The sequence below is a fragment of the Cricetulus griseus genome, chromosome 5, assembly GCF_003668045.3.
Source record: "Cricetulus griseus strain 17A/GY chromosome 5, alternate assembly CriGri-PICRH-1.0, whole genome shotgun sequence".
Taxonomy (NCBI): Eukaryota; Metazoa; Chordata; class Mammalia; order Rodentia; family Cricetidae; genus Cricetulus; species Cricetulus griseus.
In genome coordinates this window covers 26,189,322-26,215,838 of record NC_048598.1, presented here as the reverse complement: position 1 = coordinate 26,215,838, position 26,517 = coordinate 26,189,322, and the positions used below count along the sequence as shown (strand labels likewise).

The 26,517-nt window shown below is 43.5% G+C and overlaps 1 protein-coding gene across 4 annotated transcripts in view; it reads left to right on the top strand.

Annotated features, from left to right (window-relative positions):
* Positions 1-26,517, top strand: part of Ildr2 (immunoglobulin like domain containing receptor 2) — a 65,453-nt gene that overhangs the window by 25,704 nt on the left and 13,232 nt on the right. For 2 of the 4 annotated variants that reach the window (XM_027417113.2, XM_035445968.1), the window contains 4 exons: positions 13,429-13,485; positions 16,300-16,446; positions 17,453-17,632; positions 26,025-26,138. In XM_027417113.2, coding sequence (XP_027272914.1) covers positions 13,429-13,485; positions 16,300-16,446; positions 17,453-17,632; positions 26,025-26,138 — 498 coding nt within the window. The remainder of the gene's footprint in view (positions 1-13,428; positions 13,486-16,299; positions 16,447-17,452; positions 17,633-26,024; positions 26,139-26,517) is intronic. The other 2 variants (XM_027417114.2, XM_035445967.1) reach the window with 2 other exon arrangements.

The window sequence follows — 26,517 nt, the reverse complement described above, 5'->3', positions numbered from 1 at the left end:
TCATGATTTCTACCTGCCCCGGGCTTAGTTCCTTGATTCTCTCCATTTCTTCCTTAAATGCTCTGTAACTGTTTACCTGGCCTTCACTTCAAAGGCACAGTTGCTGTGGTCTAGATTGCACACCACCCCTCTGAGCATGACTCACCCCTCTCTACCCACCACATATATCCAGTGGCTATGGATGCTTCCTTCAGAGGCTTCAGAAGTATCCAAAGACGGGTGATTCATGGAAACAGGGGGACAACCGCTGCTTCGACATTAAACAGGAAAACTATCCCAAACACCCTTTGCTGTCTTTTTGATGATTCAGAAGGTAAAGTCATTCTCAAGTTGGAAAAGCACACAGTGTTTTGGTGCTTTGAGATGATGGTGACAGATACCTTAGAAATATTTAGACAGAGCGGATGATGGTGGGGCTGTACCAGCAGACAGTCACCGAAGGTGGGGGTGTCCAGAAATAAGCCACCTGAGATTAGACATTGGTCTGGGGTTGGCTGTAAGGACTGGCTGTTTATAACCTGGAACCATGCCACTGTTTGGTTAGGAATCAAGTTCCCTGGGGCAGCTCCAGCTGGCAGGAAAAGGACTTCACCATTTCAGGAAGGCTCATGCAGGGAAGTTATTATTTTAAAATCTAAAAGCAGCTCGCCTTGTTCTTACTTCTTTCTATGTACAGTATAAGGGCCTGACCTTTTCTTTCTGATGTCCCTTGTGGTAGTTTGGTGTTTAAAGGCCTTTAATTTTAAAAAGGGGGACAGAGCCTCCGTGGAAATGAGGCTGAGTGAACACCCCAGCCTCTAGACTAGCATTAGAATAAGGGGACATGAGCCAAAGGGTGCTTAGGGTCAAATGAAGGGGGCATTCCTGATTGTAAATAACAAGGTTTTCAGATGATTATATTGAAATTGTGGGTGGTTTGGAGAAATCACAGAAACTCCTCCTCTGATGAGCTTCAACACATAGAACAAGTTCAGTCCAGGTAGCCTGGATCCAAGCATAAACAAGGTGGCATCCCAGAGGCCTTTCAGTGACCATCATCATCATCATCATCATCATCATCATCATCATCATCATTATTATTACTCCATTTCAAGGACCCCAGCTTTCAAAATTAATTTTCCACAGAAGACAACTCCTCAAATACCATTCACTGCTTTGTTTTGTTTTAATATTGTTTCTGTCTCTGAAAAAAGATGATTTTGCTTATTGATCATACTTCAAACCAAACAGTAAAATACAGAGGAAGATATTATCCCTGAAAAACCAACTCTTTTGATCTGTCATGTTTTCCACAATTATTTTGATTGCAAGGGATGGAGGCTGTAACTAGCTTAGGTCTACCTTTTGGGCTTAAGTAACAAGTAAACCCCAGGGGTACTCCCAGCTTCAGTCGTTGAGTTCTGGCGGCCGATCAATGTGTCCGAGAGCTGATCTTTCCTTGCCTCCACCTCCGGATCTGCTCCTGGGCTTCATTTTTAGGCATGGACAGGTCCCTGCTTCCATCTGCCTCAGGAGGATAGAGCTCTCCTCTCTGCAGCGTTCCTGCAAAAGCCCTGTGTTTGAAGGGATGCAGTCAGCCCCCATTTGGGGCTGCAGAGGGAAAGAGAAGCGGTTTCCTAAAGGAAACTAGGCAGTTGTTTCCAAATGAAGACGAAAGGAATGCCAGGCAGGCAAAAACACACACTGTTAACATTTTGTGGAATTCATCATCAGTTTCTGCTTCTTCATGGGCCAAATGTAGTGCTAACTGAGGAGACCAGAAATAGGTGTGCTCCCAGCAGGTCCTTGTGAGCAGGCACTAATTTGGGATTGATTCTTTCCTGTAAATACAATGCTGCAGAATTACCTTTGTTTTCCTGTCATGGTCCTATTTTTTTCCTTCTACCGCCTCCTGTGACTTACCCAAGAGTACAGCATATATTACCTAGACAATTGAAGGAATGGGCGGGCATTTTTTTTTTTTTATTCAACCTATTCACAGTCCTATATCTGGTATAAATAAGTGTCTCTGTTCACTGTTATTTTAAAAAGCCGTTACAAACTGAATAAGTAGTCAATGAAATTTTGGGAGGGGACATCTCCCACGAGGTTACTCTAGGGATATTTAATGGAAGATTTCCTAAGACTGTGCAGGGTTTTCCTGGCTCTCATCCCTGCTAACACTCACCCCTGCATTCCTACAGCTCCAGTTTGAATCCTGTCCCAAATCCCGGTGATTTTAGTTCAGGCTGTTCAGAAAGGCTACTTGTTGCCAAGACTCCCCTCCCCCTTCTCTCCCTCTTTGCCAGCCACAGCCTGGTGCAGCTAACCAGGGAGATTTGCCTATTAGAAGGGCCTCAGCTCCCAGAGTTCCCATGGCAACAGCCTCCTTGGAGGTCTTTGTTGCCTGCTAAAACTTTGATCTCAGAGAGTGGCTGCTGCTATTTCTCTCTGGAAGATTTACAAACAGAGGAAGAAGGGCAAAAAGAATTGGGGAAGAAAAAGTTTACTCCTGGCAGAAGGGAGAGAAATAAAATGAATTACAGAGCCACACTCTGGCCATAGTCTGGAGGGAACCTTTGGAGCATCTTAGGGTCTGGGCTGAGCCCACATTTCATTTGCAGACTTGACCATGTTTCAGTGTTTTGGACTCACCCCTAACAAGGTGGGAACATCTAGGGATTCTAGAGGGGCTGAGAAAATCCCACAGACTCCCATGAATAGAGGGACAGAAAATTAGGAATGGGTTTTTCTAGACCATGACCTGATGTCTCTCCTCCAGCCTCTTTGTCCTAGCTCTGGCTGGCTCTGCCCTAAACTTACTTGGATGTCTCTGTTGCCCTTGTTTTTATGAAGAATGAAAAAATGTGTTGAAAGGATAGAGGAGAAAGAAGAGCCAGAGGAGTTATCCAGGCATCAAGAGGAGTCTAACTCCCTGAGTGACTGTAGCTAGGAGAAGAGGTATGATTCCTTCCAAGAGATGGGCCAGGCCTTTTACACTCTGCAGGAGTTTCTCTTAGCTTCAAGAATTCACTGCACAATGCTCATTGATAGGCAACACAGAGTGGATAAGTATTGCTTCAGTTATGATTTCTGTTTAAAATTATGATAAAAAATTAATGAGTATTTTTAGCTGTACTGGGATCCCACACAAGAAAGATACAAAATGCATAAATAGCCATCTTGTCCCTATTAAAATTTTGTGTCTTTTGTGAAGATAAAAGTTACAGTTTGGCAGTGATGAAAGAACAGTGCTTGGATAGTAAATGTCTAGGCCACTGGTTCTCAGTGGAGGATGCTTCGCCCCCCAGGAGACATTTGGTAATGCCTGGTTCTGCTTGCCACACTCACAGGGAGTTATGAACCCAGTGAGTAGAGGCCATGGAAGCTTTGGAACCTCCTACAATACAGACCAAGTCACCGACACTCACCCTTTTATCTGGACTCTAGTGCCAGTGGTGCTGGGTAAATGTCCCTTTGGATACGGGACATGGTCCGTTATGAACAGCAGAGGCTTTGGGGCCAGACAGCCCTTGGTGCACTAAAATGAACTCAGTTTTTTCAATCTGAAGAAGTTGGATAGAGGTCATAAAAGTTACCCTCAAGACCTATTGTTAAGATTAAAAACCCAGCAGATGTTAGTTTCTTCTCCTACCCTTGCCATTCTCCTCATGCCCCACCAGTGTGTCATCCCAATCCGAGGGAACCCTCTTTAGGGAAATCTATATTGAGGACTACTGCTAAACTGTTGGTTTTCCTTAAGCATAGTCCATGGACACTTAGAGATTTAATGTGAACCGATCCATTAAGAACACACTCATTTTTTCTCAGTAACATCCGAGCCCTGTTGAAATTTTCATGATGGTAGACTTGGGGCAGTTTGATCCAGCACCCTTCTTGATTTTGGGTTGCCTCATTTTGGTTGCTATTTGGAAGCCACCATTTTTGGAGAGGATGGCCCTTAGGTAACTACAAGGATTCAATTGTTGAGTTTATTCAGTGACATCTAGTGGCATTTCGAGCAGACCAATGACTTGGATTAAGATCTGTCTGAGTGGGCCTGGGAAGACAGTGACAAAATTTATAATCTAAACTAGGATACTCTTAAGAGTGAAGGATGAGGGTGTCAAAAGTAATTTATGCCAAGTCCAGGCGAAAACACCAGTGTTTTCCAGGCGAACTGGTAATGGTGGTCACCCATCCCAAGAGTCTCCTGTGGTTTGAACAAAACAGAATCCTGTTCCCCCGTTTGGCCAGCACAGCCCTTCCTGCTCACTGGCATTTCACTTATGAGAACTTAGGGATATATGTCGCCCTTCATTTACATGAATCAGGCAATGCGGCCCAGCGTAAGCATGGTGCCTCCACGGAATGGTAGTTGATTAGAAAGTATATCTTACGATTCCTGACCTGTCACAGCTTTTCGCAGCTTTTCACGGCTCTGCATCGTTTAAGAAAACAAATGAGGCCTGGCAGGCGCTCTTTATGGGTCTCCTCCAGTCCCTCAGCCACCAGGGCCAAGGCTGGAGCTGAGCCCCGCCTCCCTTCCCTCCTCACAGGCAGCCCAGCTCACTATTTTTGCCTCACTCATCCCTGTGGGAGGAACCGGCCCTTCAATTAACGTGCATTCCTGACCACCATGGTTGCCGTGGTTACCCCGGGTGGCGCTGGAGCAGCTGGGTCAACCTGCGCGCTCTCTTTGTGGTCTGCGCGGGGGCGGAGATGCGGAGCCCGCGCTGGAGTCGGCGGTACTGGGAAATCGGCTCAGCCCGGGGAGGAAAGAATGGCAGCCCCTCAAAGCCGGTCAGGAGACAGTTCCATTTTCTTTAAAGCCAGCTGCCGCTATTCAAGCATGAGGACTGCGCCTCGGATATTGTTGAACTGGCTTCCCAGAGAGGGCTCTGGGAAAGGGTCCATGATGGAAGCCCCTATACTAAGAGAGGGTTGTCCACCAAGGAAAGGGCAGGAACTCTGGCCTTCCATGACCTCTCAAACTGTGTACCCTCTGGGCCTGCCTGTGTCCTCCGGGCCTGTCCTCCCCTCCGTCCCCCTCCCCGTCCCCAAGGAAAGTAGTGGCCCCTGAATATTGGATCTAGTCTGGGGGATGTCTTTGTGCTAGTCTGTTTCCAGCACAATTAAATGCAAGAAATCATACTGAGCCCCCAAAACTCAATTTCCTTCTCCAGTGCCATCAATTTTAAGTCAGTCTAGTTCTCTTTTGCATTTCGCCTCAGACCAAATCAAGCATGTTATATTACTAATGGTATTTTCCATCCATTCACTCTCACAGGATGGGAGGTTGGATCACTACAGCACTTTGCACAGGCTAAGTACCTTTGCAATCATTTCTATTATTGTTTATTAGTTTGCAGCAGCGGTGAATGCCTTTTAATTAGATCACACTGTGTTACGATGTATCCAGTAATCATTTTCTAGCTGCCACTGTAAGAGGTGTTGGGAGTTTTCAACAATCTCCAATATTTTCTACATGTAAACATTATACTTTCATTTCATAAGTAGAAGAATTCCAGAAGCACAAAGCAGATTGCAGCCATTAGGTTCAAATGCGAGGAGACTAACAGGAGCTTACTATCTAGTTCTACAATAAGGATAAGCCACGGCTGACGCTCAGTGGCGTGATGGGGGTGAGGGCACGGGTGCAGTTAAGTAGTTCTAGTTCTAGCTTGATTTTTAGGCAGTTATACCACTTTCAGATTCTTTTTTAAAAAATATTTTTAATTTTATTTTTTATTTTTTTGTAATTAATTTTTTAGTTCAAATTAGGAACAAGCTTGCTTCACATGTCAATACCTTCTCCTTCCCCTCCCCCAACCCTTTCCCCAACCCCCACCTGTCTCCCACCCCATCTACCCTCTACTCCCCAGGCAGGGTAGGGCCCTCGACGGGGCTCCCCAAAGTCCACCACATCATCCTGGGCCGGGGCCCTCGCCCCTGTGTCCAGGCTAAGAGTGCATCCCTTCACATGGGATGGGCTCTCAAAGTCCCTTCTTATACCAGGGAAAAAATACTAATCCACTACCAGTGCAGAGGCCTAGAGTGCAGAGGCCTCCTCGTTGACATTCATGTTCACGAATCTGATTCAGTCCAGTGCTGGCCTCCCAGACAGCAGTCTGGGGGCCATGTGTGCCCCCTTGTTCAGGCCAGCTGTTTCTGTGGGTTTCACCAGCCTGGTACCGACCCCTTTGATCTTCATTCCTCCCTCTCTTCAACTAGGTTCCAGAGTTCAGTTCAGTGTATATCTGTGGGTGTCTGCCTCTGCTTCCATCAGCCACTGGAAGAGGGCTCTAGGATGGCATAAAAAGTAGTCATCAGTCTCATTATAGGGGAAGGGCATTTCGGTTATCCTCTCCACCATTGCCTAGATTGGCAGTTCGTGTCATCCTTGTAGGTCTCTACACTTTCAGATTCCTAACCTCTCTGTCTCTCTTTTTTTTTTTTTTTTTTGAAAACATCATTGGAGGCTGTGATATGCACTAACATCTGTGGTCCTTTTTTTACCCATAAAATAGGACTTTAAATGTATAAATAGAAGAAGTCAATGCCTTTGACCAAGCTTGCAGCCTACTGCCAATAATCTGGAAGTATTTATTACCAGTTAATGGCAAATGATCCAATAGTATTCATTTTATAGAGAGAATTCATCATCAGAATTATTCTCTAAATCTGTAGTTTAAAGTGAACTAAAATATAAAAGACACAAAGAAAAAATAAACACATGAAATGCTTAAATACGTAGTTTATAAATATATGTAAAGGGAAACTCTATCCACACTTGTGACAGATAGTCATAAACTATATTTATTGGAAGCATGGTTGCCATGGGAATATAGAATAAAATCAGGCATGTGTGTGCCCTGGGAAATTTCCAATATATTTGCTGTTTTAAATAGCCATAGAAACAACCCTTAAAGAATAGCCATTGAAACATCTTTACACGTACATACAAGGGCCTGAGAAAGATGTCCTCAGAGATGTAGGAAAGCAACATTTTGGAGGATTTGGAGCAGAGAGCACAGAGAGTGGCTACAGTACATCCCTGAAGATGGATCCAGAGCATCTAAGGAAGCTCAGAAGCTGATGAAGCCAAGATGTGCATAAACGGGGGGTGGGGGGCAGGGAGCTGCAAGGAACTGCAAAGGCATTTGCTGCCACCCCAAAGAGAAAGTTCACTCACACCTGAGAACGTCTCTAGTTATTTTACTCAAAGAAAGAGATGACTGTGTTCTGGGCATTGCAAGGATGGAAGAAGTGCTGTTATCCCACCCTTACATGAGTTTCTCAACACCCTGCCTTTGCACTATTATGTGCCAAGGAGCCAGATTTAGTTTCTGAAAACAAGTTTGTATGAAATCTAGAACTTCACTTTCTTCTACACCTTGAAGGCTTGAACTATCAGAACTTGAACGGGAGTATGAAGGGCATAGACAAATGCAATCTCTTGGGGGTAAAATTTATGTTCAGATTACATCTCTATAGCAAATTCTTTGAAAATACACTAGCTTGGTTTATTTTCACTGGTGTGGAGTGGGATGGTGCTTCCAGTCTCTTATACGGCAAGATGTTCTATTGCCCAGAGTACATTCTTGGCATCGAACACTGACTCCAGGATGTTAAATGTTTTGCTGTACATTGAAAAGTGCTGCGTGGATGAATTGGCAACTGAACAGTTCCACCATCCTTCCTATTAAGAGCCTACTGGATTGGGTAGAAGGTACTATATTGAGCAACACATCAGAAGCCTAGCTAGAAGCCCGGTCTAGTAAACTGTGGGATTTGCTATTGAAAATCCTCGAAGAATCCCATGGGTTGATGGAGGGCCTGCTGGTACCTGGCCACTGAGATGCTAAGCTTAGAGCATAGTCCCTGTTCTAAAGGGTCTTCCAGCCAGCTAATGGAGGTGCATGTAAAGGAATCACTGCTGAGAGATTAAGTGTTCTGCTGAAGGTGTATACAGTGTTCCTGCGGAGTTTGGACGAGGAAGCCTCTCGTAGCAGTCATACAGGGCTCTGTCAGAACATATTTTGGAGTCCTGTAGACTGAGCAATAAGTACTTGACCAAAGCACTTCAAACACTTTGTTAAAGAAAGCAATGAACTTTTACCCTGAGGGCCCTGGCTCCCAAGAAAAGAAATTGGTACCCTGGGAGAAATGTCAGTAGGAAGTGGATTATGAAATGCACAAAGACAAGCTGTGAAACAGAGAAGTAGGAAGTGTGGCAAAGACTGTGTCTCTGGCTAAAATCCCAAGACCAGATGGATTTGGATGTCCAAAAGGCAAAGGAAGATGGCTACTGGGTGAAAACACTTGCTGAGCAAGCATGAGGACCTAGAATCTCTATTAGCGCCAGCTGAACAGACTGCCTAAAATTCCAGCACACAGATGGCAGAGATAGAGGACACTAGAGGAACCTGGCTAGCTAGGTGAGCTGGAGGCTCAAGTGAGAAACCCCGGCTCAGAATCTAAGGTAGAGAGTAACTGGATATGACTCTTGATATTAACTTCTGGCCTCCATGTGTCTGTGCCCGAGCATATCTGAGCCTGTGTAGACGCATGCATACCACACATACACACAGTCAAAGGAGGTTGACATAAACTGCCGTAGCAGGAAGAAGGTCCTTTGAGATTATAACTAAATTGGACTTATGTTGGTGTTCGAGCTGCGCAGGTGTGGCTAAAACGAGCCTCTCAAGTGACTGTGTTCTGTTGCCGCTTCTGTCTCCATCTGACAAAATGTACACATCTTTGTTGAGTGAGTGAATGAATGAATGAGCTGGAGACATTTGGAAGTGATCTGGTTTTCCAGGAATATGTACCAACAGCTCAACTGGGGATAGCTTGAAAGTGGCACTGTGAGGGAACAGCTGGATATGACAATTAGGAGGTAAGATATGCAAATCGTGCATTCCCAGTGCATGCTTCCACTCCAAGCATTCAACTCAAGGAGCACGTGTGGCTGTGGAGTGTAGACCAGCATGCTATCAAACTGGTGCTTGTATGTGTGCATGCAGAAGCTCTTAGGGTGCTCGATGCATTTGGCTTATTCATGTGGAAATTTCCTTAAAGAAATGGGTTTTGCAAGCTTTGCAGAAAGCTGAGTGCTTACATGAAAACCGTATTTTCTACAGATAGCTTGTGCTTTGATTTGAAAAAGTAAATATGGCCTTCTACTCACAGGGTCTGCTTCCCATCTTTCCCTCAGACATTAAAGCGACTTGTAATTACCTCTCTTAAGCTGAATCCTGGAAGAATAACAGTGATTCGCAAGCATGGTAAAGCGCTGCTGAAACCCAGGGTGTATTTTACGGCTATTGTTTCCATACTCTTAAGATCAGACTCTAACTGGATGCGATAGAATAGAAGAAACGATAGCGCACTTCTAACTGACAGTAGCATTTCTTCGGAATTGTTAGGGAAGGAGCTGGAAGCAAAATGTTTTTCAGAAATATAAAGGTTCCAGTATAAATTCAATTTTTAAAATGATTTTCACTCCAATAAAATCAGTGTCACGGTGCAAAAGCCAGAGAGCTCTGTACGCCCATGTTGTTGATATAGTGGTGTTGTCTGTTATCCCCAAACTCTGAGTATGTCTTGAATTCTAAAGACATTTAATTTCACCCACTTTTCTGCAAGACTCTCTCACCCACGCCTCCCTGGGGCTAACTCTACTCAAGTGCATTATGGGAAGCCTTTACCTCTGGAAACATCAGCTACTGACTGTTGCTTCAGGGAAAATGAGAAACTTGATGTAGGTCTCCCTGTTGGAGTGTCAAAGTTTGTGAGTTTCCTATGCATATTTCTGATAATTCCCTCTTTAGTTTATAATTTTCAATTACAAAACTGAAAAAGTCAACAGTGCAGAATAAAGGTCTCTTTGATGCTCTCTTATGATGTCCAGAAGTAAGAAAGGCTAAGGAAGCAGTGTGTTACTACTGTTGTTTTGAAATCTTAATTTGAACACTGGGAACCAGAACTGTCACTCTGTATGGCAAAGCCATGTTAGAACACTGTAAAGTAACCCAAACAGCCTACGGGAAGTTCAGCCTTTTCTCTGTGTGTATATCCTTTGGAGGTTGCAAACTCATGATTCCAGGGTTCTGTATGGCCCACAGATATATTTTTTGGCTTATTCATTACTTAAAAATATATGAACTAACTGGATTAATGTTTTAAAATTAGAATATTTCATCATCAAATCTGATGTCTGGTGAACTTGAGTAGAGGCCCCCTAATGATACTGCCATCTCTCTCTCTCTCTCTCTCTCTCTCTCTCTCTCTCTCTCTCTCTCACACACACACACACACACACACACTTTTCTCAGTTGTCTCACACATAGCCTGCTGTGCTCACTTGTGTCACCATTTTGTTCCTATGGACATTTGGGTTGGAATCCCATTCACTGAGAATCAGATTTGAGATGGTGACCATATTATTAATTGTCCAAGTGAGGATATTTTGCAAGCAAAAATCAATGCCTAATAATATTTACATCAAGGGCATGGGCATAAATCAGGACTCTCTCAGAAAAAATCAAGATATATGTACACCACTACATCCCAGTCCTCCCATCTGCTATGAGAAAAGTCAGGTAAGGAAAGAGAGGGATTTGCCTGAAGCAGTTACCAAGTAAATCAATGGCAACGCATCTCCGACCACTTTGACTCCTAGTCCAGTGTTTTCTGATGTCACAAGTGGGATAAGTATGAAAGCCAAATCCTCTTTGGCCATATGGATGTTTTATAGTTAATAGCTATCATAGCCAGATGTGGTGACACACATTTGTAATCTAATCACTTAGGAGGCAGAGGCAGGAGGCTGGTGAATTGTAAGCTAGGCTGGGCTACAAAGCAAGACTCTGTCTCAGGAAACCCAAAATGAATGAATGAATAAATAAATAATTAAAATTATACATATATATATATATATATGTATTTATGCACCTATCTATTATCTATAAATTATACAACTTGTATCATGAGACAGCTACAAATTGGTAGCTTATGGAAAGAGTAAATGTGGCCCACAGAACACCTGGAGATGCTTTAAACACTGGTAGTCTTGAGTTCTGCCAGATAAACACAGCACAGTTTGTCATTTAACTGTCTACACCCAGACACACACACACACACACACACACACACACACACACACACACACACACACACACACACAATTGTTTGGGGGAGGAAAACACAATTAAAACTACCATTAAGCATCTGATAACTGTTTTGTTAACAAATCTTGTATATTTCTCTCTTGATCATTGCCTATTATATGGTAATGAATACTAAGTATGTGTGAAAGAGATGTCTAAGATCCGAATTTCTTAAATCCTTGACCATCTGTTTATTTCCCTTATTGAGCTTCCAAGGCATATTTTTAGAGAACATTCCGGATGAGACCAGTGTGTGCTTTTAATCACGTGCTCAGATTTTGGTCCCAGCTCCATCTCATCTCTTACCTAGGGAGTTGTGTAATCCTTAGGGGCACTTCTTAGCATTTTGTGAAGGCATGGGCCAAAGTCTAGCATGAGAAGTCCCTATCAGGACACCTTTATTCATGCCCATTTGGCTCTCCTTCTGAGAGAGACCTTGCAAGCCTCAGAGCCATCTTCCCTTGCCAGCTGTACAAAGATGGAGGAGGTTTAGGAAGAGAGTCCTTCTTGTCGAAGCTTGCTGTAGCTGAGCTGGCCTAAAGCATCAGCCAATGAGAATATTGCATTGGAATATGCATGCAGCTTTCCAAATGTGGACGTGTCTCCCTTGCAGGCGGCTTGACCAGGATGCATGTTACCATGGTACCCTCCTGCTACTGTGCAGAGTCTAGGGAACAGAGCAACCAAAGACTGCTTTCTCCTTACTCACTAGCTGCTGGATCCTCCTCTAGTGTCTCAGGGGTGACTTCCTCCCTTTGACCTTTGTCAGAGCTGCTTTTTGGTGGATCTCCTTATAGAAGAAAGAAACGATGACTCCTAGACTCAAATTTTGAACCACATATTTGGTTTTCTACACTTGATCTTATCCAAAAGACTGGGAAAAAATACAGTTGTTTCTCAGTGAGCAAATATATGTGCACAAGTTTTGTTTTTATATGGAAATAGGACTGTGGATGGATGGATGGATGGAAAGGTATAGTGTGCATTGTGTATGTGGGGGTGTGTGTTCAATCTGGACTAGTGATACTTCTAACTACACTTCTTGTTGCATCTAGTTAAGTGAGGAGATTCATTTGTGTTTACCATTTAGAATTCAAGGCTGCCAATGTTTTAAACATCTCTAGATATGTCGTGGTGCAAGACATTAATTACATTCATAATGGAAAGTCATCATTGGTATAAGCTACAACCCTGCAGGCCCATGGAACAGCTACATGTGGTTGCTGAGTCCTTGAAATGACAACGTGTTGTGGGTACTGGTGTAAGTGGGGGGAAAAAGATATTAAGGTAATTGTTTCTGTTAGTACATTCTTAATGTGGTCGCTAGAAAAGCTAAACTCACCCATGTTGTTGGCATCATACTGTCATTGAACAGTGCCGTTCTGGAGATGGAGAAGGATTTGGTTGTATGCCTTAAATCGATCACAGTGGCCTTTTGCCATCACAAGTCAGAGGCAAGGGAAGTTTGGGGAAACATGGAGAGTGGCTTCTCTAAGGCAGGCTAGCCTCCTCCCTCACATCTTGCTGCATCTTATTTCCTGTACAGCTCTTTGCTTCCCAGAGCCCCCGAGAAGCACCTGCTCTGACACCAGCTTTGAAGTGTCTTTGCAATATCCCACAGAAGGCACTTGGTACATCCAATGCCAGCTGTGGGCGCCATATGGAAAAACCATACCATATACATATGCACAGAGTGTTTCTGAAGCCAGAAGGAGGGTAGAGGAGTGTGGAACCAGTCTAGCATTATCTCTTCGTTGCCTTTGAACATTTTAATCATCGAAATATCTTTAAGCCATAAATAGAATCATGCGGCTAGTTAATTCTAAGTTAAAACCAAATATGTACTTTTGTTTTTATGTGGACACGGGGCTGTGTGTGGATTGTATGAAAATGTAGATGGAATGTTTAGATACAGATGGGCTTGACTTGCCACCGAAGTGTGGGGAGAAGGCTGTGTGAGTGCAGGGAGATGGAGATGGTGTGTGTCCGTCTGCTCAAGCAGGGTTTCTCATACGGAGGCCAACATGTCCCCTTCCTATAAACCGTCAGAGATAAGCTTCCACCTAGGCTGGGTGCACCCTTCCTTTGGATGGGTTCCAGAAATGCTTATTATAGTCATCCCTTTTGACTGAGCCTGGCCTTGATGCACCTCTCCTACCACAGAGCATACAGAGCAATGGCCCTCTGAGGTCCTGGCACTGGTGGTGCCAGGAATTGGGCTGCATTTTCTTTGGAGTAACCTCTTTCCTTCTTCTTTTCCTTCTGCTTCTTCTAGGCAGGACAGGGCTGCTTGCTGATCTCTTGCCCAGTTTTGCTGTGGAGATTATGCCAGGTATTCAATCATTTGACTCTTTGTTTGCTATCACTCCATCTGCCTGCTTCTGCATTAGTCACTAATTATTGTTTGATGGGGGTACATTTATCTGTATAATGTTTGTTGTCTTTTTCCAGGATGAACTAAGCCCCTTGGATAAGCTTCTTGTATGCCTTCTATTCCTAGGCCCTAAAAGAACAATGGGAATTAAGAATAAATGGAGACGGAGACCCAGACCCTCTGTGTTAGGCATGCAGCATCATTGCTTATCTTGAGGCCCATCTCAGTATTTCACCCAGACCCAGACAGTTGTGTGTCCTTAAGTATTACTTATTTGTATTCCCTATTTCCTAAATTATATGCTTACCCACTCACTATTGCGCACTCATGTTACACGGAAGTGCCTTTTGTAACATTACCAAAAATCTTTTTTAAACTTAGGAAAGACATGTGCTCCTTCTTCCTGCCAAAGCATGCATTCACAGACCTGTATTACTTATATATTTGAACAATGGAAATCCCTAGGCATCCATGGACCGTATGTCAAGATCACTTCCCCCAAATACATATATACATCTTTTCATATAGCTTCCCGGTGAAGGCACCAGCCATACAAACCAATCTGATGCTGCACTGTAGCTTGTAATTGAAGGAGGTTCAGGGAGAGCTAAAAATGAACTATAGAAAGGTTTGTACCCACAGAAGGAACATCAAAGTGTATAATTATCCTTGATTTCTGCCAGATCTTTAAGGTCTTCCTAATAGCAACAGAGAGATATAAAATATCCCTGGCCATTGGTTTTGGCTTGATTGAAATTTTAAGAAATCTCTAGAGTTTTCAAAGCTCAGCCTCATTAATTGTTTTCTATGAATTCATCCAGCCCTTTACCTTTAACTGGCCAAGCAAACTCAGACTTTTCCCTTGTTGATGCTGTCCTCAAGGACACAGAAAGACATTCCCTTTGTAATCACCCTTATCAAAAGTTCCTTCAATTTGTAAGCATTTATTTACACAGATAAAAATGTCACATATGATGTTTCAAAGTAAAAGAGTTTCTGTATTTTATATCCAGTCCTGTTCACCTCAGTTTCCTTCTCTTTGACTCCAAGAAAACTCTCACAGATTTATTTATTTATCTATCTATTATTGAGATGGTTCTTGGTACTAGAGACTTGGCTTATTTGGTACCTACTGTGTGTCTCAGGCTTGCATTTAATTCATAGTAATCCTCTTTCTTCAGTCTTCCAAGTGCTGGGATTACAGGAATGCTCTACTAAACCAGGCTCAGATAGCATTCTTGTGTTTCTGGTCTTTTATCCTTAACTGCTAATCCCTATAGTTGACCTAAATCACCTGAGAGATAAACCCCCACCTTCTTAAGTTATGTTGCTTATAAGGCCCTGTCTAAAGCCTCTTGTTACCTGTTATCCTCAGCATGAATGTTCTCCACATAGTTCAAGTCAGACACAAAGCCTTCTCAGTCCCTAGCTGAAGTGAGGTTAGCATGGACTTGAATGTGTTGCAGATGGATAAGTGGGGACATTCAGAAAACACAAACTGTTGGTTTTCTTTCTGAACAGATGATGTCCCAACCAAAGGTCAAATGATTCAACCACTGTCATAAAACTATTTACATGTAAAAATCACATTCTCAAGTTCCCAAATGAACAATTTAGTTAATGGAACGGATAGTTAATAACCCAACTTAAATAAAAACATTGTGTACTGAAGCTCATTGTAAAGGGATTTTGGATGGATGACTTTCGATCATTTTGGTCTTTTAGCTTCTAAAGAAAAGCATGGGTCATACCAGTCTGTCTGGATTTCCAGGGACAAGGTGGACTCTTCCTAAGCTGAATAGCATAACATTGAGGCAAGTCACCTGAGAGTAACAGTCACTTTTATGTAAGCCAGATAGAATTTGCTTCCTTTTAAATCTTTTGGATGAGCAAATTAAAGAAAATTCATGTTCAGCCTCAGACAGAGCTATAAAAATTATAGAAGTTGACAAACACATTAGCTGTGTGTATTTCAGCCTTGCCGTTCGTCAGCACCCTGAGCCACTTAATTCTTGGCTATGCTGGCTGGCTGGCATAGTCAACCTGAGTGTGATCAAACCAAATTCATACATTGGGGATGGGGGGCTGTGTCTTCTCTACTTAAAACTATGCCTCTCTCTTATTTTTCTCACTAACTATGGATGGATATTGAGGTGCTAATCACAGGAAAGGTGTCCCAGGAAAGTAAATGAATACACACTGAGCCTGGACCACATAAAGATAATCTACCTAGGCCACAGAGGCCCATAACCTCCCTGCCCTTCAAGACTTAGATTTACAGATTTTGTTTGTTTGAGGTCTCACATTGTAGTGCAGGTTGCTTTGACCTTTCTGTCTTAGCCTTCTATAAGCATAGACCACCACATAAGGCAAGAACGTTTAGCTTGTAAACAAAACTTATAAACTATAAGCATTTACAGACTCCACCAGTTAGGAGCCCAGCACACAAGACCCCCAGCTTTTGTCCCAGCTTTATTCTGATACAGTCAGTAGCTGACCCTTTTCTCCAGTCAGGAACCCTAAGGACTCCCATCACAGGGCTGGCTACAAGGTGTACCTCAAGAGATACATGCCACCTGACTCTCTTTCCTCTGTACCCTAGCATTTCTCACGCGGCGTTCTTCATGAGTCTGGGGCCCCTCCGTACTGGTTAGATGTCCTTTCTTCCCCAGGTCCTTCCCACTGACCTCTTTTGCAGGGAGACACCCATCGGTGTGTGCTGTGCCCGGAAGGGGGGCTACCTCTAGTAGATTTCTTTGTGCATCCTTCCAGAGTGGGTGTTTGTTGGCCTGGTGATCCTGGGGATCTTCCTCTTCTTCGTGCTCGTGGGGATCTGCTGGTGCCAGTGCTGCCCGCACAGCTGCTGCTGCTACGTCCGATGCCCGTGCTGCCCGGATTCCTGCTGCTGCCCTCAGGCCTGTGAGTAGGGGGTCTGCGGGGAGATGTGGAGTGATCAGAAGAAATGTCACCTCTCCATCTGACAGCCATGTGCCCTGAGTCCCTCCTTTACCCTTTACCCCTGGGTTCAGGGAATACCATTCTCGTTTCCCTCCTCGCCACCATGCACATCTGCATGCGTTTATCCATACCCGTCATGCATCCCTGATGCTCATGGACGCTGTAGATTAAAGGAAGGGCAGGATCAGAATGGTGAAGGTGTGGGGTTAAGCTGCACCCGACCCTCGGAGCACTCAAACAGAGAAGACCTGCACTGGTCCTTCTCCTTTGATGCAGAGAACACCCTTCTTGAATAAGTAGAGTGTAAAAACTGACTTTTGGGTACCACCCAGCAAGACCCATGTTTCCTTTACTCATATGATGAAAGTGGTCACAACAGGGACTAGTTTTCATTTGGGGATTCACAGTTTTAGTCTACTAGCCTAGCCCATGAAGGCATTGAATTTGACATCCCAACCATAAACTAAATGCATCTTGAAAGAGAGAGAAGTATACTCCATCTTTAAAATCTTTAGGAATTAAACAGTGTTGGAAGGAATTGAGTTACTGGCTTTGCTTTTGCAAACAGAGACAGGAGCGATGTACATACACAGTGTTTGCTTTGCTCCCCCCAGAAGCATCCCTAAATGACCCTTTGCTAGCTCCCTCTGGAGGGACCATGGTGACTGATACACAGGGTGGTTCCAAGTGGGGATACTGCTGTGACAGCCCCTAGATCCACTTCAGGGTTGCTCAGTTGCCATATTCTAAACAGTGTAGTTCCTCATATTGCTTCCCTTTTCATGGAGCTGGAGGAATCCAAGGAAAAGTGGTTTTGGTGAGTCTAGCGAACTAGTTCAGTCTTGGAAGAATGAATTTATGCTGTCTAGGTACTCCCTTCAAAGAATGGAACCTCAGAGATTTGGGGTATGAGGGTTGTGGAGGGTGGGACTACATAATCTCTCTTGCTCTTCATCTCCCTCCGCAGTGTATGAAGCAGGGAAAGCTGCCAAGTCCGGGTACCCTCCCTCTGTCTCCGGTGTCCCAGGCCCCTACTCCATCCCCTCTGTCCCTTTGGGAGGAGGAGCCCCCTCTTCTGGCATGCTGATGGACAAGCCGCATCCACCTCCCTTGGCACCAAGTGACTCCACTGGAGGAAGCCACAGTGGTAAATGTAGTCCCAGACTGTCCCACCCCATGCTTGGCTTGGGCCCCTCCCTCATTCCTTGCTGATAGGCACAGTCAGTTCTTCAGTGATGTGGGAAACAGTGATCTCCATTCCAAATATAGGACCCTTCCAGCTGAGGCAGGTATCTTCTGGAGTGCACTACAGGGTTCCCAAGGGCTACAGTACAGACACTCTGACCCCTGCTTTCTTTTTTAATGTTGTTTGTAACTAAAACTACAAAGGGAAGGAGTTTGCTACTTACACTATGACTGTGTGGTTAAATAGTGATCTCATCCCCCTAGGTCAGAAGTATACTAGGCACTGTGAGGGACAGCAGACTGTAGCATATGGCTTCCCAAAGGAGGGAATGGACCTTTATTAAGGCAATTGGATGCTAAAGAATATGGTACTTTGAGTCCAACAGATGAAGGAGCTGGAGTTACCATAGTCTTCATGAAGTAGATGAGGTCTGAACTGGGCCAGGAAGGATGAGGAAGATTTAGGAACCCTGTGGGGCTTCTGAGCAGGAAGGTTGTTTGGTAGTACAGTCAAATCCCAGAGCACAGATGCGAACATGTCAGTATCCTGCTTGTAGGGCTCCCTGGAAGAAGACAGAAGAGTTTGATGGCCATTAGAGAGGGCCTTGATACCGCTCTAAAAGATCAGGGGCTTAGTGAAGCAAACAAGTGAGAGCCACCGAGAGATGGCTTGTGGTAAGGTGGGAGAGGAGCTCAGAGGCAGAGAACAAAGCTCTAACTACGATGTGCAGGTATGTTCTATGAGCATCTGGTATATGCTGGAGACAGTGGGAGTCCAAATGCCAAGTTAAATCTGAGAAATGCTTTGAAAGAAATGAGATGTCAAGAAATGAAGCAAAGAAAGAATTCAGGAGGAGCCCAAGTCGTCCAGTACTACAGATCATAGCCAGACATTAGATGATTGACAAAGAGGGCTGATTAGAGGGACAATCAGCTTTATTCAGGGTAAGATGAATCTGTGCAAGTAGAGGCCAAGGGGCAAAGGAGGGGGGAGGGGTAGAGAGATGTTAAAACACAGCTTTCCTGGAGGCCTTTGAACAGGATTGCAAGCTGAGAAGGTTAAGACTGTAAGCATCCTTGATTTAAGTGACTTCAGTCTGTATACGTGGGAGGTGAGACGGGGTACCCGGCCCACGTAATGAACCACCAATACCTGACTGTGGCAGGAGTAGATATCCTCACTGAGTAATTGGTATTTGTGTTTGTCTCTTCCATTAGTAGAATTCTGACGTCTGAGACTGAAAATGAGTCACAAACTGAGAAGGAAAAGCTAATGATCAAGGATGTGCAGGGAAAGCAAGTGATAAGGAAAACATAGTCCATTTCCCTGAAGGAAGGAATGGGGAAAAGAAGCCGAGAGGAATTTAACACATGCTTTCAGTTGCTAATTTCTCTCTAAGGCCCCCGTTTCTTTTTCCTGTCTGACCAGAACCCCTTCACCTTACTCTTTATTTAATGGATTAGCACAATAAAATATGTAGATTAGGCTGGCCTTTATCTGTTCTCCGTTACTGCTTGTTGTAGTTTCAATTATTTGTCCCCATCATATTAACCAGCTGAAATTAGAAGCAGAAAAATGATTTGACAAGAATCCCAAGGCACGGTAGTTGCTGATTTGGCTGCTCACAGTCCAGTGGCATCTGTGCAGGCTAGAGTTCTTCTGTCTTTTGTGCTGTCCTCTTTAGCACATGCTTTGTCTCCACTGGGTGGCTCCCTTGATGACAGCAGTAGTTCTGGGCATTAGATACCTTTGGAGAGATAAAGAGGTGTGTTTCTTCTTTGTGCCACTTTCCCCAAACAAAGAAAATGTTTCCCAGGGGCTCTTCCCTCCTCTAGAAAGCCTGTTTCCAGCAGTTTCATATGAAAACAAATTGCGCCACGTACCCATTCCCAAACCCGATGGGCTTGAGCTCACAAATACCCACCTCTCAGGCCTAAACAACTATTTGCCTTAGAAGTGAACAAATTTAGACTCCATTCTGTTAGCCAGGAAATAGAGGAAAGATGGCAACCAGTGCTAGCCAGAGCTAGTCAGAAGGCGTGTTATCATGGCATGTGTGTCTTGTAGCGTCAGGACAGAGTTCCCAGGAGCACATTCCTAAAGTCATGGGCAGCATTAGTGATGATGTTTGGGCAGTTTTCATTTAATGAAGATAGATTGGGCCAATGTAGATTATTCTTTAAGGATCACTAAAAATGTTAATAAATGCTGATTTATAAAGATATGAATTCTACCTTTTTATATCTGTATGCTGCTTCATATATATTAGTAATTTTCAGGTTGTATTTGTATAAAACACTTTTCTGAACATCAGTTAGGAAAGGCATCTGTGATAAGATATGTAGAAAAGAGTCTGTTAGTTGCCAAATGACAGAAGATAAGGGGTACCCCGATTCCTTTTTCCATCATTTACAGCTGCTACTCAAGCCCTTCTCTGTTACCATGACAGAAGATAGGCTTCTCCTGGGCTCTGGATCCATCTCCTTCAGGTTCTCTGCTGAATACCCACACTTCATCCATTTTCCACCTCACTTCTCTCTTAGTGACTCTTTCCTTTTAGCATTCAGAACGTGGTCAGATCTCTCCCACGGAAATGCAGCCATTTGTAGGAGACCCTGGTGCTTCAACTCTGCTCTTTGAAGCCAAACTTCACTTGGAAGTGTTTTCAATACTCAGTGCCTCTGCTTCCTTCCCTCTCACCAACTCAATTAACTTCTATCTTGCTTCTTCTGCCAAGCTGCCTGATGCTACGTTGTCACAATCCTAAGGCTCCCTTGACCTCTCTAAAATGCTGGCCACCCCTGACCCAATCACCCTTCCACTCTTGTTTCCCTACCTGTTCTGCCCTTTGCTGCTTTCTCCCTATGTGCATCTTCCTGGCATTGGTGTCCCTGCTTTGTCTGTGGTCCGCTTTCCACTCTCTGACAAATTCTATCTACTCTCATGGCTTCAGCCATCACCTATATGCTGATGCTTCCCAGTCATGATTTGTTCTGACTTCTCTTCAGCTGCTAAGTTCCATATATCCAAACATTTCTGAGTATCTCCAGCTGGATATCTTAACAGGCACTTAAACCCTAGCCTCTAGGAATCCAATCTACTGTTTCCAAAAATATTTTTTGCTTTTCTGCTTCAAACCAGAGTCTATATAACTTATTTTAGTGGGTAGCATCATTGCCTGCCTAGCAGCTCAAATCAGAAGCAGGAATTCCACTCTTAGTCCGTATTCTTCACTTCTCTCGTTAGTTGGTCACCAAGGCCTTTTGTTTTGTTTTGTTTTGTTTGTTTGTTTTTCAAGACAGGGTTTCTGTGTGGCTTTGGAGGCTGTCCTGGAACTAGCTCTTGTAGACCAGGCTGGTCTCGAACTCACAGAGATCCACCTGCCTCTGCCTCCCGAGTGCTGGGATTAAAGGCGTGTGCCACCACCACCTGGCTAGATTTTTAATTTTTTGTTTTTGTTTTTTTGGCTGGTCTCGAACTCACAGAGATCCACCTGCCTCTGCCTCCCGAGTGCTGGGATTAAAGGCATGCACCACAAAGGCCTTTAGATTATACTTTAACCTTGAATTGTTTTATTTCCCTCAATCTCTCCTGTAACTATCTTGGTCCTTACTGCATGACCTTGCTTAGTGAAACTGGCTCCTAACCCTACTGTTCCCTTGCTCTAGTCTGTTTTATCTTGATATATCTAGACTCCATTCATCCTTCTGGCTTAAGAAGTGAGTAAAAAAGTAGGCTTTTGAAATGCCATTTTAAAATTAATAGAGATGTGTGCATATATATATATATATATATATATATATATATATATATATATGTATGTACACAGAATATGCAAATTTTAAGAGTCACTTCTCCCACAGTTGAGCTGCTGTCACCCTGGGGGTGGAATCTGGCAGCTGCTCCATCATCCATAAACAGCCTTACTGAGTTCATTAAGATAGGGCAGGAAGAAGCCTATATCCATGGAAGTACACCATGGAGATGTCCTGTGCAGGTTTCCTAAGTTGGATTTGGGCTATAAATGGAGAAATTGATTGAAAAATAATCCAACCTTAATTAGGTCAAGGTAGCAGCTTAAATTCTTTAATAATAGCAAGTTTTTTAGATTATAGTTTGTCATCACCGGGAGTTTTCTATGTTCTGTCTTTAGTAAAGTTAAAGTTAGAAGACTAATAAGAGGGGCTGAAGTGGGCATGCTAACCAAAGGACTTGGACCAGGCTGAACTGGAAAACAGAATAAATCTTCAGTGACCCTGAGCTGAAACACCTCCAGGGAAAAGCCATTTTCTAAATATGCTGGACTTTGGCCAACAGTCTAGGACATTTCTTGCTAAAATACCATTACACTTCAAACAGTTCTCTTGCCTTTAAATTATAGATAAAAACCAACCTGACACCATTCCATGTGGGTTTTAGGTTGGTTGGTTTGGGACATGATATATATATATATATATATATATATATATATATATACATATTAAGACCCTTGGATGGCTTCAAATGTGTTATTTAGTTCAGGCTAGCTCCAGCTCAGGGCAATCCTCTGGCCTCAGTTTCACATATGCTGGGATCATAGGCATGTGCCCCAACATGTGCCTCTACATCTTTTCAAATCAGGGGATAGTCTGTAACTGGGGCTGGTAGCACACACTCAGGAGACAGAGCCACAAGTTTGAGATCAACCTGGACTATATAGCAAGTTCAAAGCCTACCATCTCAAAAAATTTTACAAATTTCCCCTGCCCTCAAAGAAATTAAAAAATTATAGTCTAACAGCATTGTTGCTGAGGCTTGTTGTTGGAAATAAAATGGGTAAGAAATACACAACAATATACAGAGAGACTATAATGCAGTCAGAAAGCAAATCATGCTGTTGGAGAGGATCAGAAAATGTTTTCTGGTGATTCATATGCTCTTGAGCACATATATGACACAGAGCCAGACTCTATGGAAATGAGAGAAAAATTTAGTGCTGTACAATCAAACTTGCAGCTTATAATTTTATATAAAATAGACACACCCTTAAAGGGGAGAATTGTCTTGATTTTTGGCAACTAAAACCGAATGGATGGTGCTCCTAAAGTCTGATGAGCAATCGTTTGCCTCTGTCTTTTGACAAATTAGATGGACTGAAATCTCTGAAGGTTCCAGGCTGCTATGATGAAGAAGTCAAAGCAGAAGTATTCTGCCACAGTAGAGCCTCTTCATGATGCAATATTGAAAGCTCAAACTATCATCTTCCCCCAGGCTGTAGTTACTGTAACTTCTCAGAGATTGATAACTCATGTGCACAATCTAATCTGTATCATAATGAGGAGTGTAACTTTTCCTAATGACACCAAAGACAATCTAAGCTCTAGTCCAAGTTCCTCCAGCTGTTGCTCAGCATAGCTGATACTCTCTCTCTCTCTCTCTCTCTCTCTCTCTCTCTCTCTCTCTCTCTCTCCCTCTCTCTGTTGGGAGACAGCTGGTACCTAATTACAAATAGCAACAGCCCCCCCCCCATCAGTGACCTTTATTTTAGTGACACTGAAGATTTGCTGTAAAAGTGCTTCCCATATGAAGAAGGCCTGGGCAGAGCCAGGGCCGCAGGTAGAGCAAACCCCTTCCTAGTGCCTATAGCCATGCTGGTGTTCTTTCCTTAGAAAATGAGCATCAGTAATGAGAGCCACGAAACCTTCTTGCTGCCCTAGGCTGCCATTCAAGCCCTTCCCTTCCTGGTTAAAATTCTTCAGTAAATCACCTACATAGCTTCCTATGCCATACTTTGTAATCCACAAAATCTGCTTGCAGGTCCCAGTTCATTCATCCTTCATTCGTTGGTTTGAATGTGCATGCTTTGAGTGTCTAAAATGTGCCGGGCTCTGTGCTAGATGCTGGAGATACACAAGGTGAACAGAAAAATCTAGTAATTGCCTTCTGGGAGGTTATGGCCTCTGGATTAATGCTTACAAAGAATACACTTTCCAAAGAAGCCACAAACCCTTTCTATTCCTAGGTTGGGAGTAATTCAACCAATATTTAGTAATCATTATATGTAAAACACAGTCTTAGGCACATGGAAATCTTAAATCATCATATCTTCAGAAATTTTTAAGAAGATTATACTCATCTATATAAAGAACTTGGAACAAACTAGAATATGTTAAGGCCTATAACACAAATTCAAATCAAATGATTTTTAAGTTAGGAAAAAGGTTGGAGCATAAAGAGGCAGAATTATAAGAACCAAAGGAAGATCTTCAGCTGAGGTGGCATTTAAGATACCCCAATTCATTACAGAGCACTGAAGTGCTCCACTAATTAACTTTTAGTTGTCTTCTCTTGAAGTAATTACATGGAAACTGAGTCCTGATGGGTCTTCATTCTGTGGAGGTCCTCCAGTAAGCCAGCATCAGCGTGCCTGTAAGATGTCTAGACCCCTGTTTTTCAGCCCTGCACCTCATCCATCAGACATAACTGCCTTGGTACAGACATAGCAGTTCTGTGGGATAATTGCATTTTAATTGAACAGTCTGTACTTCTCTGTAAACGCCTCTGCAGAAATGGAAGAGTGTTTGGCTTGATAAATAAAATCATTTCTGCTAGAAATTCCTTCTGCATAGGGCTTATGGATGGACCTAACCTCTGGGAGAAGGTCCCACTGCAAAATGTGTGCCGAAGACTTATTAATTGTTTTCTAAGTCATTTCACAATTTGAGATGGACATGGCCTGCCCAGTGTTTTCTCACACAGAAAATCTGTGCACCTGCAAATGGGTATGTGGGTGGGTGACTTTCTTCTTCAGTGCCTGGGTTGTGTTTGGAGTCCTGCAGAATTTTATATTTTAATCTCCCATGTAAATAGCTGGGGGAGGGGCTTTACCCACAGAGTAATGCATCCAGAGACATAAAATATCAAACGTTTACTGGATGTATACACATTTCTGTGGTTTCCTTATTTTTCTTATGTGCACCACTTTGGGAACAGGGAATGTTGGAGCGGGGTTATTGGCTACCATTTTACATTCCTGCTGGCTAGAAGATAGGGCCATACTTCAGACCACACACTCTCTGGAATACCCAAGACTGCTGCCCACTCTGGGCTTTACTATGTCTTCTTCATCTGTCTCTTTAAAAACAAACAAACAAAACAAAACAAACCCTATATCTCCTTCTAAACTTTAGAGAGGCTTGATGCCCTAATCCAGTCAAGCTTCATTCAGTGAGACCACATGATTCCATGCTTGGTGCTGGCAAGCCAAATATTTCTGGTCATGTTCCAAAGTCCTCCTTAGGCAAAGTTTTTCAGCCACAAAATGTGACTGACAGCAGTCCTTTCACGCATGGTTGTGAGGAACAAACATCCTTGTAAACATTCAGCATAGTGCCTGGCAGATTGTCAGTGTCCAGTAAGTAAGCATTGTCTAGTTGTCCCCAGTGTCCCTTTCTCATCTTCATTTCCCCCACCCCCATCTGTCCATGGTGGCTGTTGTCTTATCACCCTTTGGGCTGATGTTGGCCTAGACTAAGTGATATGGGGAGTGAACAACCTTTGTCTCTGACAATGTGAGTGATGGAGGTGGAGGAGATGGTATTATTTCCCTTGCTTTAGTTTTTTTTTTTATTTTTTATTAAGCCCTGAAAATAACACCTGTCTCTAACCACAAAGCAGCAGGTCGAATTAAATTAGTCACATCTAAAATATGGCATTTCTTTTCCTAAAAGGAAAACGCTAAGGAAATAAAATGGAAGTGTGATTAGAAATCCATGTGTTGTGCCGCTTGTTTTGTGCTAGTGTGTATGTAGTCTAGAATCTAATATTAGCTCTCAGGCATGCACCACCCAGCTTAAAGGATTTTTTCCCCATCTCCCAGGCAACTAGAGGCTTTCAGTCTGCCTTTGTGTAGGTCTGTGATGCTTGGGGATCTGCCTTAAAGTTATGTGCACTTCTACCAAGTGGCAGTGAGAACCTCATGCTGGAGAGTAACATGTGCCTTAAACCTGGAAAGGGGTATTTTTCTCTCTTTTTAGTGTGAGCTTACCCCTCCAGTGGAACTCAGAAGCCATGCAGAGGTGAGCCCTCGGTATAGCTATAGACAGTCATACAACAGGAAGGAAAGTATAACGACTGACTGCAAGGACACTACAGTGGATTTTAGTTGTTGAGCTCCAGGTCCTTTGTTCCAGTGGCACCCTCTGGTAGAGGATCTCAAGTGTGCCTTCTGTGTATAAACTGTAGTTTATTATTTCTGGGTAAATCCAAAAGAGTTGTTCTAACTGTGAACTATGTTTTCTGCTTGGTAAAGTGAATGGAGACCCTTTTCCTGCTGTTCTGTTTTTAGCTCACTCTCTTGTGCTTCCCTCAACAGTTCGCAAAGGTTACCGGATCCAAGCTGACAAAGAGAGAGACTCCATGAAGGTCCTGTACTATGTCGAGAAGGAGCTGGCTCAGTTTGATCCAGCCAGAAGGATGAGAGGCAGATGTGAGCATCTGTTAGCTTCATGTGACCTGTGCTTCATTCAGGATTTGGTAGCTAAAGAGGACACGAGCGAGGGCCATCAGATTTGAAGTTCTGAGCCAGCACTTTTTGTGACACCACCACAAAAAGTACCTCTGAGTATATGGAAGGGAATAGAAGGGCTTCTGGTGGGAAGGATGGCACAGTCACATGTGGTTCATGTTCTGTGTTGACTGCTGTGGTTTTGTGATCCTGGGTTTAAAGTGCTTCATTAGAATAGTCCCCTTACAACCCCATTGAAGTAATACTGAAAATAGCCGCTTAAGATATGGGATGGCTCAGTCAGGAAAGTCATTGCTTGAGCAAGTGTGAGGCCCCACGCTCAGATTCCCAGCACCTGTGT